The sequence below is a fragment of the Rana temporaria genome, chromosome 2 (genome assembly GCF_905171775.1).
Source record: "Rana temporaria chromosome 2, aRanTem1.1, whole genome shotgun sequence".
Taxonomy (NCBI): Eukaryota; Metazoa; Chordata; class Amphibia; order Anura; family Ranidae; genus Rana; species Rana temporaria.
In genome coordinates, this window is record NC_053490.1 from 365,983,133 (window position 1) to 366,002,792 (window position 19,660).

The window sequence follows — 19,660 nt, forward strand, 5'->3', positions numbered from 1 at the left end:
CAACAAGTAAAACAAAGTTCCTATCGTTACCACATGCTGCTACAGGCGACAAACCCCACCAAGAAGCATTTGAAAATGGTGCCTTGGCCAAGTAGTGACCAAACGAATCAAAGAAAAGTAAACTCATATACTGAACTATTTGACCAATCTGTATGCATTCAGTTAGAACCCTAAAAGGGTAACAAATACACACACACGCACACACCACTGTATCTTACTTTAAACTTGGTAGGATGATTGTCTGGGAGTCCTTCTCGACAGCTGCAGCAGCTTCCCATGATATCAGTGCATTAGGTTTCCTCTGTAACAAAACATACAAAGCCATTTTAGTTTTAACGGTCTTGAGTGACATTGTATGCAATTGTTGTATACATGACTCTATTAAGTCCATATCCAGAATGTAAACATTTAACAATTACATTTAAAACGTAACACGATTTACAAGACAAGGTCTTGTACCCCTTCAGCTCCTTTCACACTAGCATCAGTATCTACTGCAACCCACCCCCCTTTCCAAAAAAAAAAAATAGATCCACAATACATCAGTTTTCAGAGGACCTAGAAAAGGATGCTGCCACCTGATCCCTTTTTTTTTTTCTCTCTACTGCCAAATGGTGATTTTGCATTGTGGGGCTGGTTAAACGGATGAGAGGGGCAGGACAGTGGGTTAGGGGAGATGCAGGGTTGTAGGGAAGTAGGACGGGCAGGTGTGCAGAGCTGACAGAAGTGTCCCCTGTGCGGCTCTCAGTAAAACCATGGTGGGGCAGACTCAAAATCTCCCGCTCTAGGCTCCTGGAGCTCCTTCTATAGGAGCACTGGGTGCGGGTCCAGGACGATCCGTCCAGGAAGACTCTCAGCCTCACCTTGGGGCAGGAACCTGCAGCACTGAACAGGCTGACCCGGAACCAAAACCCCCCCCCCCCCCCCCGATCGGTTCCACCTTGGACAGGTCCAGACTGTGGCTCTGAGTCGGGTCTGGGCAGCCCCGGAGCCCACTACGGCCAACTATCAGCGCCCATCATTGCTGCCTCATCGCCGCACATCAATGAAGAAGAAAGATTTTATAACAGAAATTAAGAAAAGGGGGTTTTCTGTCTTTTTTAATGTACTTTGAGCTTTCTGCACGATCACACTTTGTGTGCAGTCATGCAGCTCTGTAACCATATGACATTTTTATAAATAAAATCCTTTTAAAGTGTAATAGCGCTGAAAGCTCAAATTTGGCCGGGGCAGGAAGGGGATGAAAGTAACCAGTTGGAAAGTGGTTAAAAAAAAAAAAACTGCCTCTTCTTTAGCTGGCTCCTGAGTTCAAAGCAAAATTTGTCAGGCCCTTTCCCAAAGGGAGAGTACCACTGATGGTGGATGCAGACGGTGTCACTTGTCAAAACTTGGTATGTTCCCACATTGTGGTGGCAGTAGGTGTACTCACCCAAGAACCGCCACGTTCGCTTGTAGGTGGGTGGTCAGGGGCAGTAAAAACATGGATCAACTGCCTGATTTTACTGCCCCCTGGCTGTCCATGTGAAAGGATTCTAAAGAAGTTTTTTGCGTATATGGACAAAAAGAACAAAAAAACATACTTTTAGTATTGCCAAGTTAGACTTCCAGTAATTTATCTACCTACCCGTGCATTCTCAAGGTCAAAATACCATTTAATTTAATATACAAAAATATTTTTTAACTATTCTTATACACAAGTATATATCCTCAAATGTACCGTATTTATCGGTGTATACCGCGCACTTTTTTCCCCTTAAAACCATGGGAAAATCGTGGGTGCGCGATATACGCCGATCCCCGCGCTGTGTTTGAACGCCGCCGCCGACATATACCGAGCGCAGTACACTCAGGTACACTTGGCCAGGCTCGGCTCCCCTCGCGGTCACGCCCTGTGCCGCCTCCAAGCTTTTATGCGAGAGGAGCTGAGCGTGCCCGAGTGTACTGCGTTCAAACACAGCGCGGGAAGTGGGGATCGACTCAGAAACAGCGCAGAAGAAGCGGGGAGTACACCACCAGGGCCGCAGACGGACGCCGGACCGGACAAGGCCGCCAGGCAAGACACCGACGAGGATCATTCCAACTAAGTATTTTCTTTTTTTCCCTGAAATTTCCCTTCCAGGTTGGTGGTTGCGCGCTATACGCCGGGGCGCACTATATGCCGATAAATACTCTCAAGAAGCTCATCAAAAGTGGAAGCCATTATAATGGTATATTTAAGAAGAGGGTGATCCAAAAGTCTGTAGTTATTAAATGCTTACAGACAGACAGAATAGGGCTTATACGAATATTTTAATATGAAGTCCTAACAAACGTTACTGTGCAAGTTTACTTATGAAGGATTTTTATTTGCACCCTTACTTATTTTAAAGCGGAGTTCCGGCCACAATTTCACTTTTTATATATAAATACCCCTGTAATCCACAAGCTTAATGTATTCTAGTAAAGTTAGTCTGTAAACTAAGGTCCGTTTTGTTAGGTTGTTACAGCATTTAGACACTTTATAAAATAGAAATTGACTGGGGCCATTTTAAGTGTGGGCATCATGAAGCCAGACTGTATGACTTCCTGTATTTCAGCCTTGCAGATCTCGCACATGCTCAGTGCTGCACAAGCAGTGTAATAGGTTTCAGATCAGGTTTCAGCACCTGTACTGTCCAAGTCACATGATTCTTCAAGACTGGGGAGTGCACAGACTCCTGGAAAGTTACACCCACTACATTCCCAGGAGTCTGTGCGGTGTAGGTTAAGCACCTAGGTGCAGGAAGTGGGAAGATTAACTATTCTGCCTAGCAACAACACTTTGAAGGCATCTAAAAAAAAATCTTAAAGGACTAATGACATTTTTTTAAAACTACTGATGTAATGTTATATTTATGGGTGGAACTCCACTTTAACTTTTTTATACTGTTCAAAATACCAACCGATTCCCATATACTTTCAGAAATATAAAACACGTCTCAGACTCATGGAATTTTAAAGTATGCCATGTTCCATGTAAAGCTGAGCTCCAACCTTACCTTAGTCCTACCCATCTGTACAAGCTACTTTCCTATACCAAAATCGCATCCTGATTTTACTGCACACTGAGTTTACCACAGTATGCACTAGAAGCTGCAGGAATTCAGAGTCCACCTTATTCCATGGCTATAGGACCATCATCTATTGCTTTTCCTCTCCAGCTACTACCTACTGTCTTTGACCTGCATCTTTCATTGATTGTATTTTAGTTCTTTCAACCATAGGAGGCTGAGCATGCAATGTGAGATTTACATAGAATAACCTGCAAAAAAAAAAAAATCAAGGACCACGTGCCTGGAAGTAGAACTTCAAATGGCCTTTGGTACTGCTGGAGCCTTTATTTCAGGAAAAGAACTGGAGAGGTGCAATATTATGTGGTATCTGTGCAGCTAACTGCACCAATTTATTTATGATAAAATATATAAGGGGCAAAGCACCAACCAAGGGACAGTGATGCAGATACTAAAAGGTAATGATAATAATAATAATAATAACAACTTTGTCAGAATGTCATGGATAAGAAAGATTATCACGTGACTGGAGCAGCTGCAGTGTGAATTGATGTAAACAATTAATATATAATAAAGGATAAACCACGCTAAATGCTACATACAGCAAAGCCAATAATGAAACACTAAATTAAAATAAAATACATTTTTTTTTTATATATATATATATATATATATATATATATATATATATATATATATATATATATATATATATATATATATATATATATATATATACATATACATACATACATACATACATACATATACACACACACACACACACACACACACACACACACAACACACGCGCTTTAACAATGGTCATTGGTCTCTATATAAGGATACTGGCTACTCTTAATATCTGAGCTAATCAGTTAAACTAAATACTGCCAAATAATTGCTTGAAATTCTTGCTGGCTGCATCTATGATTCTGTTTTTACTGCAGCTGGCCCTCAAAACAAACACCATCTGACTATATGCATTGAGAAAGCTACTGTCTGACAGAGGCAACAGGTTTTCACAGGAACTATACCCGGCCCCTAGCAAAACTTGCTTGGTCTCTAAAATAAATTTCTGCTGTTCTTCTGATCTTGAACTACATGTACTGGCAACCTCTGGAACTATCAGCTAAAGTTCATAGACTAAAATATCTCAGGGTTAGGTTGGACTTGATGGACCTACTATGCAACTATGGATTCAGTTGTATAGACTGAGCACCTTGCTTCCCTCATTAATCCCAGGTGTTTTCCCTAACAAAAGCCATGAGAAAATCCACAAACCAAAAAGAAAATGTATTGGTTATAGTGCTCATAGTGAGTGAAAAAAGGGGTGCTAAAAGAAAATGCGGGGGGGGGGGGCTAAACCCACATGGCATAACTACACTTATAGTCAGGTATTTTCATAAGGGCATTCAGTTTAGATCCATCGGTCAGTTTTTCAGACCGAGCCCCAATGTAGCTCTATGAGCAGAGGATGTAAACTAATGATCATCCGTTTACATTCGCCTACATCCATGTCAGTTTTTTGGGGGGGGGGGGGGTTTTTTTTTTTAAACAGAACAAGGCTGTGTCCCTTTTCCATTTATTTGGTTCGGTACAGATGCCATCTATTTATGTCTGTTTTTAGGGCCAGTTCACACCAAAACGCAGTGCTGGAAACCTGCGTTCCGTACGCATTTCCCAAACCGTGTTCAAAACGTACTGGTCTTCCAATCTGCAGCGGGTCTCAGTTAAATGCTAATGACACCGCAAACAGTGCATTTGCCTGGACTGGATTGCAAGGTACCATGCGATCTGATTGCTGTGGTTTTTATAAAGTAGTGCATGCCAATTAATGGTCTGAAACCGCACTGCACCGGGAGCACTGATCAGCACCCTCATAGTCTATTAACACTACCAGCAGCTCAGAAACGGACAGCCTGTACACAGATACATGCAGATAGCTATAGGAATGTCTGCAAGAGCCCAACATTGCACCCACGATCTACTGATCGCAAGTGCAATGCTATGCAGGCTCCAGAGGAAAAAAAAAACATGCATTTACAATTTTTTAAACACACAAATAAATAAAACAGTGAACTTGGCATTTAAAGGGTAACTCCACTTGCATGGGAAAAAAGAAAAAAAAAAAAAACACATTACATAGAGTTGAACCGATATGGCAAGTGGCACTGATTGGCAGGTTTCACAGCCGATAGTGTAACCATGAAACTGAATGCTCTCTGCAGCGCCGCGGTGAGTGAGATTGAGAGAGATGACAAATTCAGCGTGATCTCGGAGGGACACGGGGTGGGTGGGACCAGTGCCGGCCCAAGACATTGTGCTGCCTGGTACCAAGAATTAAATGCTGCCCCCCCCAAAAAAATATTACGTTCACCAAAATGCCCCCACATCCATTATTTTATATCATGATAACTAAAGTGGACCTATCATGGCTCTATACATGTATATAGGAGTATAAAAAGGACCTGTTGTGGCTCTATTCATGCAATTAACCCCACAGTGGAGCGGAGAGCGGAACGGGAGGAGCGGTCAGGTGGCAATTAGCCCCACAGTGGAGTGGAGAGTGGAGCTGGCGGAATGGGATGGCGTGTGGGCAGGAAATTTGCTGCCCCCCTGAAAGTGCTGCTTGGTACAATGGTACCATCGGGTCCCATGGTAGGGCCGGCCCTGGGTGGGACCCAGCAGCTATCTAGCCAATGATTGGGCTGTTTAAGAAAGGGGCAGGTCCACATACACGTAGCAGCCCGCCCAGATCTCATCCCATTGGCAGGTGTTGGATAGCTGGGTCCCGCCCACCCCCGACATCCAGCCTCAATTTTGACAGCTCCTCTCTCTCTCCATACAGTTTCACACATTGCGGCCCTGCTCTGCCAACAGTGTGGAGAAGGGAGGAGGATTCTCCACACTCTGCTGATCTGTGTTATATCGGCATAATTTGGATAATAATCAATGCCTATTTCTCCAAAATGGCCAAATATCGGGCGACTTCTAATATATATAATGGGACGCCCGCCTTTACGCGCACATGAACTTCAACGGCATCTCAGTATTAGTCCATAGAGTTCAATATTGAGTTGGCCCACCCTTTGCTGCTATAACAGCTTCAACTCTTCTGGGAAGGCTGTTTACAAGGTTTAGGAGTGTGTCTATGGGAATCATTCTTCCAGAAGACTGATGTTGGATGAGAAGGACTGGCTCGCAGTCTCCACTCTTCACCCCAAAGATGTTCTATCTGGGTTGAGGTCAGTCAAGTTCCTCCATCCCAAACTCACTCATAAAAGGCAGATTGTTACACAAGTTATATTGTAATTGAATCTGTTTGTGTGATTGATGTCATTTTTAGTTAGATACTCTAAAAGGGAAATCAAGTGGAAAGGGATGCAGACGCTGCAGATTTCCCCATTACAGCGCTGGAGGTATAGCGGATTGATAATCATAAAATCACTCCCATACAGATTCACCTTGCATAGGGACACAACAACACAGCCGTTTCTTCAGAATAACAAAAAGTAAGAATCTGCAACAAAGTTTGTTAAAAATCTTTGCAATGTACAAAGATCACCCAGAGGGAGAAAAAGAAAAGTTACTCTTTAACCTACCTAAATGTTTGGATGCTATTCTGCCTGGCAGGAAGCTGTCAAAGTACTGGGCCAACTATCTGCAGCTGGGGCATTCCCTTCCCCACATATACAAGGGGCATATGTACATACAACTGCGTGATGGGAAATGCCTTGACCACTTATGTTTGGCCTGGTACAGTGACAGCTTCAAGACTGGAATCTGAACACACTGGAGCTCATCCCTGCTAACCACTAAGCCACTGTACTTAAAGAAGAGCTTGACTGCACCTGAGCATCACAAACCAAAAACACCATTTCATTTTTAAATGTTCAAAGCAAACTCGCCCATTCATCCATGTCTCCGTGCTTTATTTTGTTGAGAAATCACTGTGAAGAATAAGGGTGAGCGCCGTCGTGTTCGCAAAGACCACATGCAGAGCCCGCCAGGAAGTCGGGACTGCTCTAAACACAGGCAGCGAGACATTTCCCGATGTGCTGCTGCAGAGATCGGTAAATGTCTCACTGCCTGCGATTAGCCCAGCCGAAAGCTGACTTCCTGGCAGGCTCTGCACGTGGGCTTTGTAAACATGCTGGAGCTCATCCTTAGTAAAGAACAACCCCCTAGCCGTGGCCATCTTGAGTAAGGGCAAAGGATTCACGTAGCATTTGCTTCCTGGAATCTATTTTCCCTTAGCTCAAGCATGCATGCAGGATAATGTGCCTAGCTGAGAAAACCCATCCTCTCCTCCCCTCCTGAAGACTTCTGGGATTTATGACATTTGCCCAGGTAAGAAACCAGAAAGTAACTTAAAACATAACTTAAGAAATTAAAAAAAACAAAAAACAAAATGTAAAACAAGTAAAGAAGATATACGTTCCTATCTATTTACTATAGCTAGCAGCATGAGAATTAAAAATAATGTTTTCTGTTGATTGGGGGAATGAGTTCAACTTTAGGCTGGGAACACACAACAGTGGGCTGAATAAAAAAAATCTCCCCCACCCCATTGTGACAGCGGGGACTCTTCTACTGATCAGGGCTGCAGTGGCTGGTTTTCCAGCAGGTAGGAAGATGGTCCAACGATCACTTTTATTAAACAGAGGGCTACAAAAATCAAGATTCAGTTGGTTCCTGCATAAGCAGCTGAATTCCGTTCCCGTTCCCAGCTTTAGGTGTAACCAAGATGGACCAATGTAAGTTTAAAGTGTAAGTTCACCTTTACAGAAAACTATCTATAAGGTGAACTTACACAGGACCCCCCCCCCTCCTCATCCCCCCCAGTCCCGCTGACCTGCAGCGTGGCGATCTCCCATTCTGAGGCCTGCTATAGCCGTCTCACCGGTCCGGGGTTTAGAAATCCCCTCGGCATTTGCGTGTCTTCTTCCCTGCTGAGAGGATGGGCTACGTGGATTCTGATTGGTTGGCGCCGACCAATAAGAATCCTCCTAAACATCCCTCCTGATGGGGTACATTTAGGAGATTAAGCTCCAGGGATTTCTAAGTTCCAGAGCCATGAGGCCGCTATAGCAGAACTCAGAACGGGAGTTTGCCGCACTGCAGGTCAGAGGGACTGAAGGGGGAGGTGAGGAGGGGGTCCTGTGTAAGGATGAGCTCTGGCGTGTTTGCATAGAACACATGCAGAGCCCGCCAGGAAGCGTGAACGGCGCTGTGCTAATCACAGCCAGGGAGACATTGTCCCGATGCTCGGCTGCAGGGATCGTGAAATGTCTCCCTGGCTGTTATTAGCGCAGCGTCGTGCAGACTTCCTGGCGGGCTCTGCACGTGTTCTATGCGAACACGCCAGAGCTCATCCTTAGTCCTGTGTAAGTTCACCTTTTTCTGTAAAGGTGAACTTATCCTTTAAAGAGGAACTGCAGTCTACTCACATAATTTGTAATAAAAACATCTTTGCCATTCTGAAGCTTCCCTCCAACCCCTTTGCATATTATTTTATATATACTGTTATTCTGTACTTGCCAAATATGCTGCAGAAATCTCCCTCCACTGAGTCTGGCTGCATCCATTTTAACTAAAGCTGCTGCCTGTTCACTTCCTGTATTTACACAGAGGCACACCTCCAGCTCTGCAGCTTTCATAGGCCCTCTTATGACTCATCCCCCCTCCCTTCCTGGCAAACATTCAAGAAAGTTAGAGAGAGTTGTGCATTAAGGATGAGCTCTGGCGTGTTCGCATGCTATACGTGCAGAGCCCGCCAGGAAGTGTGCACAGCGCTGTGCTAATCACAGCCAGGGAGACATTTCCCGATGTCTGCAGCCGAGCATCGGGACAATGTCTCCCTGGCTGTGATTAGCGCAGCGCCGTGCACACTTCCTGGCGGGCTCTGCACGTGTAGCATGCGAACACGCCAGAGCTCATCCATATTAAGGATGAACTCCGGCGTGTTCGCAAACCCCACGTGCAGAGCCCGCCAGGAACTCGCCACTGCGCTAATCACAGGCAGCGAGACCTTGTCCCGATGCTCGGCTGCAGAGATCAGGACAATGTCTTACTGCCTGTGATTAGTGCAGTGCCGACTTCCTGGCGGGCTCTGCTAGGGTTGCCACCTCATCCCTTTAAAACAGAACACATATTAATTACACAGGTTCTGTGGCTAATTAAGGTGGTAATTACACTCATTTGGTGCCTTACCTGCATTAAATTAGCCTCAGAACCTGTGTAATTCATATGTGTTCTGTTTTAAAGGGATGAGGTGGCAACCCTAGGCTCTGCACATGTAGCATGCGAACACGCCAGAGCTCATCCTTATTAAGGATGAACTCCGGCGTGTTCGCAAACCCCACGTGCAGAGCCCGCCAGGAACTCGGCACTGCGCTAATCACAGGCAGCGAGACATTGTCCCGATGCTCGGCTGCAGAGATCAGGACAATGTCTTACTGCCTGTGATTAGCGCAGCGCAGTGCCGACTTCCTGGCGGGCTCTGCACGTGCGGTTTGCGAACATGCCGGAGCTCATCCTTACTGTGTATGATGTCATAAGCCTATGCTTTTTGCCAGACAAGAAACAGGAAGTGGGCTGCACAAGGTATTTACTGGCAGAAAAAAAATAAGATTTTTACTATCCAAAGTTAAAACAAGGGCAGATGGAAACATGAAAAAATTATCATTGCTAGAGTTACCCTTTAAATGGCCTACACTGGTGTAGAAAACCACACTGCATACCACCCCGGCTGCTATTCAAAAGTGAAGTTTACCGTGATGTGGCCATGGGTGAGGATTCTTCTTTGCGTGTTCAGGGTCTACAGATCCCGGCTACGAGTATCATCTCTTTGCTTGATGACCTGGATCCAGCGAGGCCAAACAAGGCTACATGATAAACATCTGCCCGTGAAGGGGGAGAAAGAAAGAAAAAAAACACTGATCACTCATCAATAAGACTTAATGCATTCCTAAACTACAAGCCTCCATTGCCATTTACATCCTGGGTGCTGCTTGTGTGTCACTGTATTGCTTTTTCAGCATCTCCCTGCTGACATGGCCAGGACAATGATGCAGATGTATAGGAAAGGCCAGCAGCTGTGTATGGAGGAGGCTCAGTGTGTATGATGATGGGTCCATAGAGGAAGAATGCATTGTATGTCTGTGTGTGTGTCCATACAAACATCTGGATAGGATGCTGCGTACGTGCACTGGTACATGATGAAAGCACAAAGCTAATGATTCTCACCCAGTATACACGCATCCATACATGTCTGCTCCTGTCATCACCACCTTCCCCTCTCACCACCCCGGTCACATTCACATCGCAGCCCCCCAGGCAGCGCAGGCCTCCCCGTCGAGGTCAGAGGTCACAGACGGAGGATCAACGACAAAAAGGCTCGGGATAGAGCGGCTCCACCTGGAGGACCAGCCGGCAGAGGCTGCAGTGATGTCAGTTCCCCCCCCCCCCCGGTGCTCACACCTCCGCTCTGACGTCAGGAAGATTCTTTATGCTAATTCATGCATGGCTCGATGTATGGGCGCAGGTCATTGTATATACAATTACACGACGGCCCAATAAAACACGTAGCCATTGGTTGCAGAAGGACATCGACTGCGGCTGGAGGAATAGGGCCGGAGGAGCTCCGTCGCATCTTAGTTGTCTTTTTATTAGTAAAGATCCCCTGAGAAGGTGGTGGGCACAGATGTGTGGGAATGATCCCGGGGTTCATGTCATTTGCTGCTGCTTCATCATACGGTGGGTTTTATTAGTCTGCTGATGCAGGGAATTCCCTGACAACTGGGTTGCCAAGGGGATGCAAAGTATACAAGTGGATTCATGCTTTAAAAAGTAAAAAAAAAAGAGCAAATATTTTATGGCTTACAAATAAGCACTTTTTATTTTAATTGTTTACATAGTATTGACATTTGAATTGTTTTTACACCCACATAGAGCTGCACGATTCTGGATAAAATGCCATCACGATTTGTGGCATAACAAATTGGGCTAACTTTACTGTTTAAAGTGGTTGTAAACCCGCCGTGGGAAGTTCCACCTACAGGTAAGCCTAGATTAAAGTGGAGGTTCACCTAAAAATAAACTTTTAACATTGCATTTATGAGATTAATGACAATTAGAATCGGCTGTTTTTTTTAAAAAAAATACGTCCGTACATACCGTTTCCTATATGTGTTCTCACCGCCGCTTCCGGGTATGATGGTCGGGGCTGGGCGTTCATAATTGATTGACAGGCATCCGACCGACGCATACAGCGCGTCACGAGATGCCGAAAGAAGCCGAACGTCGGTGCGGCTCTATACGGCGCCTGCGCACCGACGTTCGGCTTTTTTCGGCATCTCGTGACGCGATGTATGCGTCGGTCGGATGCCTGTCAATCAATTAGGAACGCCCAGCCCCGACCATCATACCCGGAAGCGGCGGTGAGAACACATATAGGAAACGGTATGTACGGACGTATTTAAAAAAAAAAAAAATGCAGATTCTAATTGTCATTAATCTCATAAATGCAATGTTAAAAGTTTATTTTTAGGTGAACCTCCACTTTAAAGCGGAGTTCCGGCCACAATTTCACTTTTTAAATATAAATACCCCTGTAATACACAAGCTTAATGTATTCTAGTAAAGTTAGTCTGTAAACTAAGGTCCGTTTTGTTAGGTTGTTACAGCATTTAGACACTTTATAAAATAGAAATTGACTGGGGCCATCTTAAGTGTGGGCATCATGAAGCCAGACTGTATGACTTCCTGGATTTCAGCCTTGCAAATCTCGCACATGCTCAGTGCTGCACAAGCAGTGTCAGATCAGGTTTCAGCACCTGTGCTGTCCAAGTCACATGATTCTTTGAGACTGGGGAGTGCACAGACTCCTGGAAAGTTACACCCACTACATTCCCAGGAGTCTGTGCGGTGTAGGTTAGGAAGCATTAAGCACTTAGGTGCAGGAAGTGGGAAGATTAACTATTCTGCCTAGCAACAACACTTTGAAGGCATCTAAAAAAAAATTTTTTTTTTGTAAAGGACTAATGACATTTTTTTAAAACTACTGATGTTATGTTATATTTATGGGTGGAACTCCACTTTAAGGTTTACCTGTAGGTGTTTGCAATATCTACACGGTTTAGGAGATATTTGCCAAAAGGAATACATCGTTGTCTGACGTCTTTGCCGCTCCGGTCAATCACAGTGCCAGAGCGGCGATACCCGGAAGTAACCTTCCGGGGGCTTTGATCTAAGGTAAGTAATTCATAATGAGCTAGTATGCTAGTCGTACTAGCTCATTATGCCTTTGTCTTGCAGGTTTTTATCTTTTTATAAACATTTTTCTTTTCTGGGTTTACAACCGCTTTAAAGCGGAGGTTCCGCCATATTTTTTTTTTTTTTTTAGAGCCAGCAGCTACAAATACTGCAGCTGCTGACTTTTAAAAAATGGTCACTTACCTGTCCAGCGCACCCGCGATGTCAGCAGCCGAGGCTGGGCAATCGCTCAGTCCTCGGCTGCTTCCGCCGCCATCCCCAGTAAGGGAATCAGGAAGTGAAGCCTTGCGGCTTCACTGCCCGATTCCCTACTGCGCATGCGCGAGGATCGCGGCACGCCGTCACTGGTCCCCGATCTCTCCTGGGAACAGTGTTTTCCAGAAGACAGCGGGGGGGGGGGGGGGTAACGTGACAAGGCTGGATTCCCCGCGGGAGTCAGAACCCGGAAGTGGTGCAAATACCTGTCTGAGACAGGTATCTGCTCCCCCCTCCCACCTGAAAGGTGCCAAATGTGACACCGGAGGGGTCCAAAAAGCGGAGGTTCACTAAGTGTTTTTTGTCTGCTTTTGACGACTGCGCAAATACAGTGTGACATAAAATATTGCAATGACTGCCATTTTATTCTCTAGGACAGTGTTTCTCAACTCCAGGGCTCACCAACAGGTCATGTTTTCAGGATTTCCCTCTGATGAAACTGCTGTGGTAATTACTAAGGCAGTGAAACTGATAAAATCACCTGTGCCAAATAATGGAAAGCCTGAAAACAAGACCTGTTGGTGCGCCTTGAGGACTGGAGTTGAGAAACACTGCTCTAGGACACAGGTGTGAAACACAAGGGGCAAATCCAGGCCATTTCATGTGGCCCTCACACCCCCCCCCCCCTTATCTCCGCCAGGGCTGTGGAGTCGGAGTCGGGGGAAATTTTGGGTACCTGGAGTCGGAGTCGGCAAACAATGCACCGACTCCGACTCCTACTAAATTTAGATTGGAATAAAAAAAAAAAAAAAAGCAAGTTTAAATGTCCCAATTCACAAAAAGTTATAATTAATGACTTCTCTACTGTAAGAATAAAGACCAATGCATGCAGTGCCTCACGTAACCGCAAAACGAACACGTTAAGTGACCGTGAAGAAGCATGCTTTTCATGTGCTTCACTATATGGCACGCAACGCACAATTAGGAGCTGCAATACTTATACTTTCCATAGTGTTGTGTTCTGCTTTTACAGGGAACGCATGTTAGAGAACCAGTAAGTGTCCAAATAAAAAAATTCCAACAGGAGTTTTATAAAGCACTAAAAGAAGTTGAAAAGTATGATCGCTCATCAAAACTTACTGTTGAAGAAGCCATCCTTGTTTATCCAGAGATCGTTAGTGATGTGGCCAGAATAGTTACTGCAATGCCACCCACCCAAGTCAGTGTCGAAAGATTATTTTCAGCCCTAAAAATAATAAAGTCGGACTTAAGAGCCTCTATGAAAGAGGATCTGGCAGAGGCAATTATCTTCCTTAGAACTCTACATTGAATTGATTTGCATTTGCTAAGCCTAGAACTACATTTCAAGATTAATATAAACCATTTCTAGGTTTTGCAGATTTTGTTTTTGGTTCATTATAGATAAGCTTTGTTTTTGTTCTAAAACAACCAAATAATGTGGTTTGTATTTTTGAACTGGTAAAGATCCTGTTCCTGATGTTTATGCCTGCTGCTACTATCCAGTCACTTGATTGTTTTCATTGTGTTTGTCTTTTGCTTAAACTGTGCAATACAGTAGACTGTTGGCTTCCCAGCCAGTAGTCCTGTGGTAGGTTGCGTTTCTTTCCCTCAAGGAATGTATAAAATACATTCGCATATTAATACAGAGGAGTCGGAGTCGGGGAGTCGGAAGTACATAAAACTGAGGAGTCGGAACATTTATCTACCGACTCCACAGCCCTGATCTCCGCCCCCAGCAGCAGAGAGGACAGGACTCCTCCACCAGATCCTTTACTTCTCTGTCCAGCCCTCCTGGCAGCAGCAGAAGGCAAAGGGGTGCACATATGTAAGGGATAGTGGGGGGGATGCTCGAATTCTGATGGTGGGGGGGCTCCTGACATATGATGGTACAAGTTTTTATAGATCCGCGCTTGGGTACCGGGTGTGGGCTGCTGCCTCCCCTAAAGTCTCCCAATAATAGGGTCTGGAGAAATGTAATATATGTGGGAGGGGTAAATGGCGCTGCCCTATGGTGGAGTGTAGGTGGAGGGCTGGAACCAATCCTGCTTATTCCTGTGTGCAGAGAACAAAGACGGATAACGTGACCCCCCCCCCCCCCCCCCCGAAAATAACTGTAAAATAAATGTCAGGTAACCAAAGGATGGGCAAATCCCACTAGAATTGTGAGCTCCCGTCACCTCCTGAGTAAAGCTGTGTAGAAGGAGCCAGGGTGTGCTTAATAGACTCCCCAGGCAGTAGGTTACCCTGTTGCTGAACAGCGATCTAAAAGTGAGTCACTCTTCCCGTGATATGTATTAATCCTTGTATGCCAATATGTGAGTGAGTGGACTGAATATGTGATACCCCGTCTCCTTGGGGTAAAAATGTGGGTGCGTGAAGTGTCAACTCCTAATATAGTAAATGATAAGTAACTTGGTAAAGTGCCAAAAAAACAAAAAACCCTGGGTCTCCTAAGAGAAGAATGGGCGAAAAAAATAGGTGAATAAAATGTGTATCAGGTCTCAGTGCCTGCTGTGCAATACACTGATTGAGACAAAAAACAAACAAAAATTTCAAAATACTGTCCTCACAGAGTAAAAAAACAACAAAAGAAGTCCTTAGGCTTCCCAGCCCTTATTGGGCACCAATAAATGTGCAGATGCTGTACTGGCAATGTATATTCTGATAGAGATGAGTCTATACTATTGGGCCCGGATTCAGATAGCCTTTACGCCGGTGTATCTATTGATACGCCGTGTAAGTGCTACGAAGCGCCGGCGTATCTTCTTTTTGTATTCAGAAAGCAAGATACGCCAGAATTTTACTAAAATACGGCTGTTGTAAGGCTCTTACACCGTCGTATCCTAGGCTGCATATTTACGCTGGCCGCTAGGTGGCGCTTCCGTAGATTTCCTTGTTGAATATGCAAATTAGGTAGATAAGCCGATTCAGAAACGTACGTCCGGCCGGCGCATTTTTTTACGTTAGGCTTATTCCGGCGTAAAGTTACCCCTGCTATATGAGGGGTATCCTATGTTAAGTATGGACGTCGTTCCCGCGTCGAATTTTGAAAATTTTACGTCGTTTGCGTAAGTCGTTCGCGAATAGGGCTGTACGTAAGTTACGTTCCCATCGAAAGCAATGACGATTTGCGGCGTAATTTCGAGCATGCGCACTGGGATTCTTTCACGAACGGCGCATGCGCCGTTCGTAAAATATGCAGGGTCACATGAAATTTAAATAAAACGCGCCCACATCATCCAGATTTAAATTAGGCGGGCTTACGCCGGACCTCATACGTTACGCCGCCGTAACTTAGGGCGCAAGTTCTTTCTGAATACGGAACCTGCGTCCTAATTTACGGCGGCGTAACGTATCTGAGATACGTTACGCCCCGCCGATAGATACACTTCTTGGCCCGGATTCAGATACATTGGAGTATCTATCGGCGGGGCGTAACGTATCTCAGATACGTTACGCCGCCGTAACTTAGGGCGCAAGTTCTTTCTGAATACGGAACTTGCGCCCTAATTTACGGCGGCGTAACGTATCTGAGATACGTTACGCCCCGCCGATAGATACTCCAATGTATCTGAATCCGGGCCAAGAAGTGTATCTGGTCATTAATGTCTAAACCAAGGACCACTGGTGTATATGCATAAATAAACCAGTGGGATTACCACTAAAAATCAAGAAATAAGAGGATAAGAAGCTAAAATTTGTTCCACATAATGCTAATATAATGTGACTTGTGTGAGATCTTCAAGCGCTGGTCATCATATTGATGTCAAGGTGACTTGCGTGCTCCCCCCTATGGGTCCCCACTCACCAGAGCTGTGTACCCCTGCAGGGGTTATAGACAAAAGGGAGTGGTATGGATGAGCTGATCCTCTCTCGGTCGGATGTTCCCCTCCTCCTGCACCGGTTCCAATCCACCGCTCGGATCCAGAGAGATGTTCTACTTTTGTAATCAGATTCTTTGAGTATGAAATGCGATAACCCTAATCACCCAAGGCCTGAGGTGTGCCTTGGCCTAGCTGGTCAATATGCCTGAAAAGAGGGCATACCCTGAATGTAAGAATGAGAAAAATACAATGAGTATGCATGAAATCTGGGGGAAACGGGAGGGTCGGAACCTAGAAAGTGACGGCAACCCAGACCTGACAGGGGAGGAGGCTTAAGTAGTCCTCTCAGACTCCTCCCACAAACACAGACCAGCCTTACACTTGTAATCAGAGTCTTCGAGTATGAAATGCGATAACCCTAATCACCCGAAGGCCTGAGGTGTGCCTTGGCCTAGCTGGTCGGTATGCCTAAAAAGAGGGCAAAAGACACAAATGTAGGTGAAGAAGGGAAGGTAACAATCCGACAAGTGGAGTAGCACGCGCCCGGATGGCAACAGTAAATGTATCCGGTAAGTATCCGCTATGACAGGAGCAACCCCCGACTCATGAGTTAGTGATGAGAAGGAACTCCCCATGGAACCTGCGACGTAACCCAGAACCCAACAAATGTCCCGTGAGAGAATGGAATGAGCCTGATGCCCGACACAAACCAGACGTAAGAATGAACTGCTAGTGAATGAGAGGATACGTGGGGGAAAGGGAGCAAGGCCTGGCCTGAGGAGCCCTCGCAAATGATGGCCGAGAAGATCGAAATACTACAAAACAGACACCAGAGAAGTAGCTCAGTGAAATGCCCCCCAACCCCTGGCCTACCCATACTTGGTATGGGTAAGTGAGAGGGTGAGTGCAAAAAAGGACAACTGGCAGCGCTGGATACCTGGATGAGTTGTTGGAGTAGGTGGACAAGGCCAATGCACTACGGCAAAAGCATTGTCAAGCATGCCACACACGGAACACTGGTCCCACCTGACTCGACCGGGTCATGCTTCTGCCAGTGACCTGACAACTGAGTCTGAATCCTGAACCGAGGAAGGAGGGTCAGACTCCATCCCGGGGAAATAAGACTCATGGCATGATACAGACGTATCCAAAGTAACTGAAAGACCCCCCCCCCCTTATTTGGAATAGATGGAGATCGGAAAAGATGACTGGACCGACATCCCTGGGCAGTTCTCCAGGCAACATCCCAGACAATAGATCAGAGCAGATAGTGGAACCCAGAATCATGACGACATTCGCCCAAACCCACCACTATGGCCGTCAAGGGGACGTGGCTCCGCACACACCCTGAGAGACTATGAACCCCTGGGCGGTGACCAGGGCCTCCGCAACAGGACGTCAACTGAAAGGGAATCTATGACTGCTTCTGACCCAAGGGTGAGCCCAGTAGTGAATGCCATCTGCACCAATCAACTAGCCCTGGCAACGGGCAGGACTGATGGAAATGAGCGCAAGCATGGTTGACATCGGAGTGGATGCCGATGCAGCAAAACCTGAGAACACAAACTAGAGAAAATTACAGACAACCAGACATGAGAACAACACCCCTCTGTGCCTACCTAAGTTTGAGAACATGAGCAGAAATGTCAAGACCACCGCGCCTAAATGAACCTGAAGACAGGCCCCCCCCCCGTGTAAGCAAGTGAGCCCGAGTAATCTGCAGCGCAGAGACAGGTAATTAAACTGAACACTCAGGGCTGGTGTACCCACAGACTGTGGTGGGTAGTCGTATAGGTGTAATGAATGAACATGAATCGTATGACGTATGGTATACGTGCGAGAAGATTGTGGTCAACAATCATTTAACAAACAAACAAGCCCGTATGGATCTGTAGACGTGACAGATCCCGAGACGTGAGCCTAAGCTAACTAACCCAAGTACAACATAAACGAACATACGATGAGACATGACAATCAACGAGGACGAGAACAGCTACCAGAGCATGTGCCGTGACTGAACCACAACATCCCTCTGAAAAAGGCTAAGGCTGAAACGCTATGACAGAAGTGCTGAAGCAGAAACGCTACGACAGAAATCTAGGGGCAGAAAGGCAAGGACAGAAATGCTGCGGCTGAACGCGGAGGCAGAAACGCAATGACAGAAAAACCTGGGGACGCTTGCAATGACAGAAAATGCTAAAACTGAACGCTGAGGCAGAAACGCAATGACAGCAATCCTGGGGCAGAACGCGGAGGCAGAAATGCAACAACAGAAATCCTGGGGCAGCACGCTATGACAGAAATGCTGAAAACTGAATGCTGAGACAGAAACGCAAATGACAGAAATGCTGGGGCAAAAATGCAATGACAGAAATCTTGAGGCAGAAATGCAACAACAGAAATGCTGAGACTGCAATGCTGAGGCAGAAATGCAACGACTGAAATCCAAGGGCAGAAGGCTATGACAGAAATGCTGAACTGAACGCTGAGGCAGCAAAGCAACAACTGAAATCCAAGGGCAGAACGCTGAGGCAGAAATGCAACGACAGAAATCCTGGGGCAGAACGCTGAGGCAGCAAAGCAACAACAGAAATCCTGGGGCAGAACGCTGAGGTAGAAATGCAACGACAGAAATCCTGGGGCAGAACGCTATGACAGGAATGCTGAGGCAGAAATGCAATGACAGAAATCCCGCAGCAGAAACACTATGTCAGAGATGCTGAGACAGAAAGCTGGGCAGAATGCTACGACAAATGCTACGACGGGAACCCTGGGACAGAGACGCTACGACGGGAACCCTGGGACAGGAACGCTACGACGGGAACCCTGGGACAGGGACGCTACGACGGGAACCCTGGGACAGGGACGCTACGACGGGAACCCTGGGACAGGGACGCTACGACGGGAACCCTGGGACAGGGACGCTACGACGGGAACCCTGGGACAGGGACGCTACGACGGGAACCCTGGGACAGGGACGCTACGACGGGAACCCTGGGACAGGGACGCTACGACGGGAACCCTGGGACAGAGATGCTATGGTGGAAATGCTGGGGCAGAAACAAATGACAGAAATGCTATGACAAAATGTTGGGGCAGAAAAGCAATGACAGAAACGCTGGGGCAGAAACCCAATGACAGAAATGCTGGGGCAGAAATGCTAAGATAGAAAACACTGTGACAGAAATGCTGACATTGAACGCTGAGGCAGAAAAGCAGAGACTGACACGCAGAGACTGAATGCAATGACAAAATGCATGAATCGCAATGTACCTGCCACCCTGACCCATGGAGACGTGAGTGGCCAACCCC

The 19,660-nt window shown here is 46.1% G+C and overlaps 2 protein-coding genes across 3 annotated transcripts in view; one reads left to right on the forward strand and one right to left on the reverse strand.

Moving 5' to 3' along the window:
• FRS3 (fibroblast growth factor receptor substrate 3) overlaps positions 1 to 10,488 on the reverse strand; it is a 77,907-nt gene extending 67,419 nt beyond the window's left edge. The window contains exons 1-3 of the mRNA XM_040337682.1: positions 10,281 to 10,488; positions 9,808 to 9,934; positions 219 to 301 (exon numbers count right to left, since the gene is read on the reverse strand). Of these exons, the coding sequence (XP_040193616.1) occupies positions 219 to 278 (60 nt within the window). The 5' untranslated portion in view covers positions 279 to 301; positions 9,808 to 9,934; positions 10,281 to 10,488. The remainder of the gene's footprint in view (positions 1 to 218; positions 302 to 9,807; positions 9,935 to 10,280) is intronic.
• Positions 10,489 to 10,634: 146 nt separating this feature from the next.
• The window catches only part of PRICKLE4 (prickle planar cell polarity protein 4), a 72,686-nt gene continuing 63,660 nt past the window's right edge, over positions 10,635 to 19,660 (forward strand). The window contains exon 1 of one of the 2 annotated variants that reach the window (XM_040337687.1): positions 10,635 to 10,790. In XM_040337687.1, the coding sequence (XP_040193621.1) occupies positions 10,748 to 10,790 (43 nt within the window). In that variant the 5' untranslated portion in view covers positions 10,635 to 10,747. The remainder of the gene's footprint in view (positions 10,791 to 19,660) is intronic. The other variant, XM_040337683.1, reaches the window with a different exon arrangement.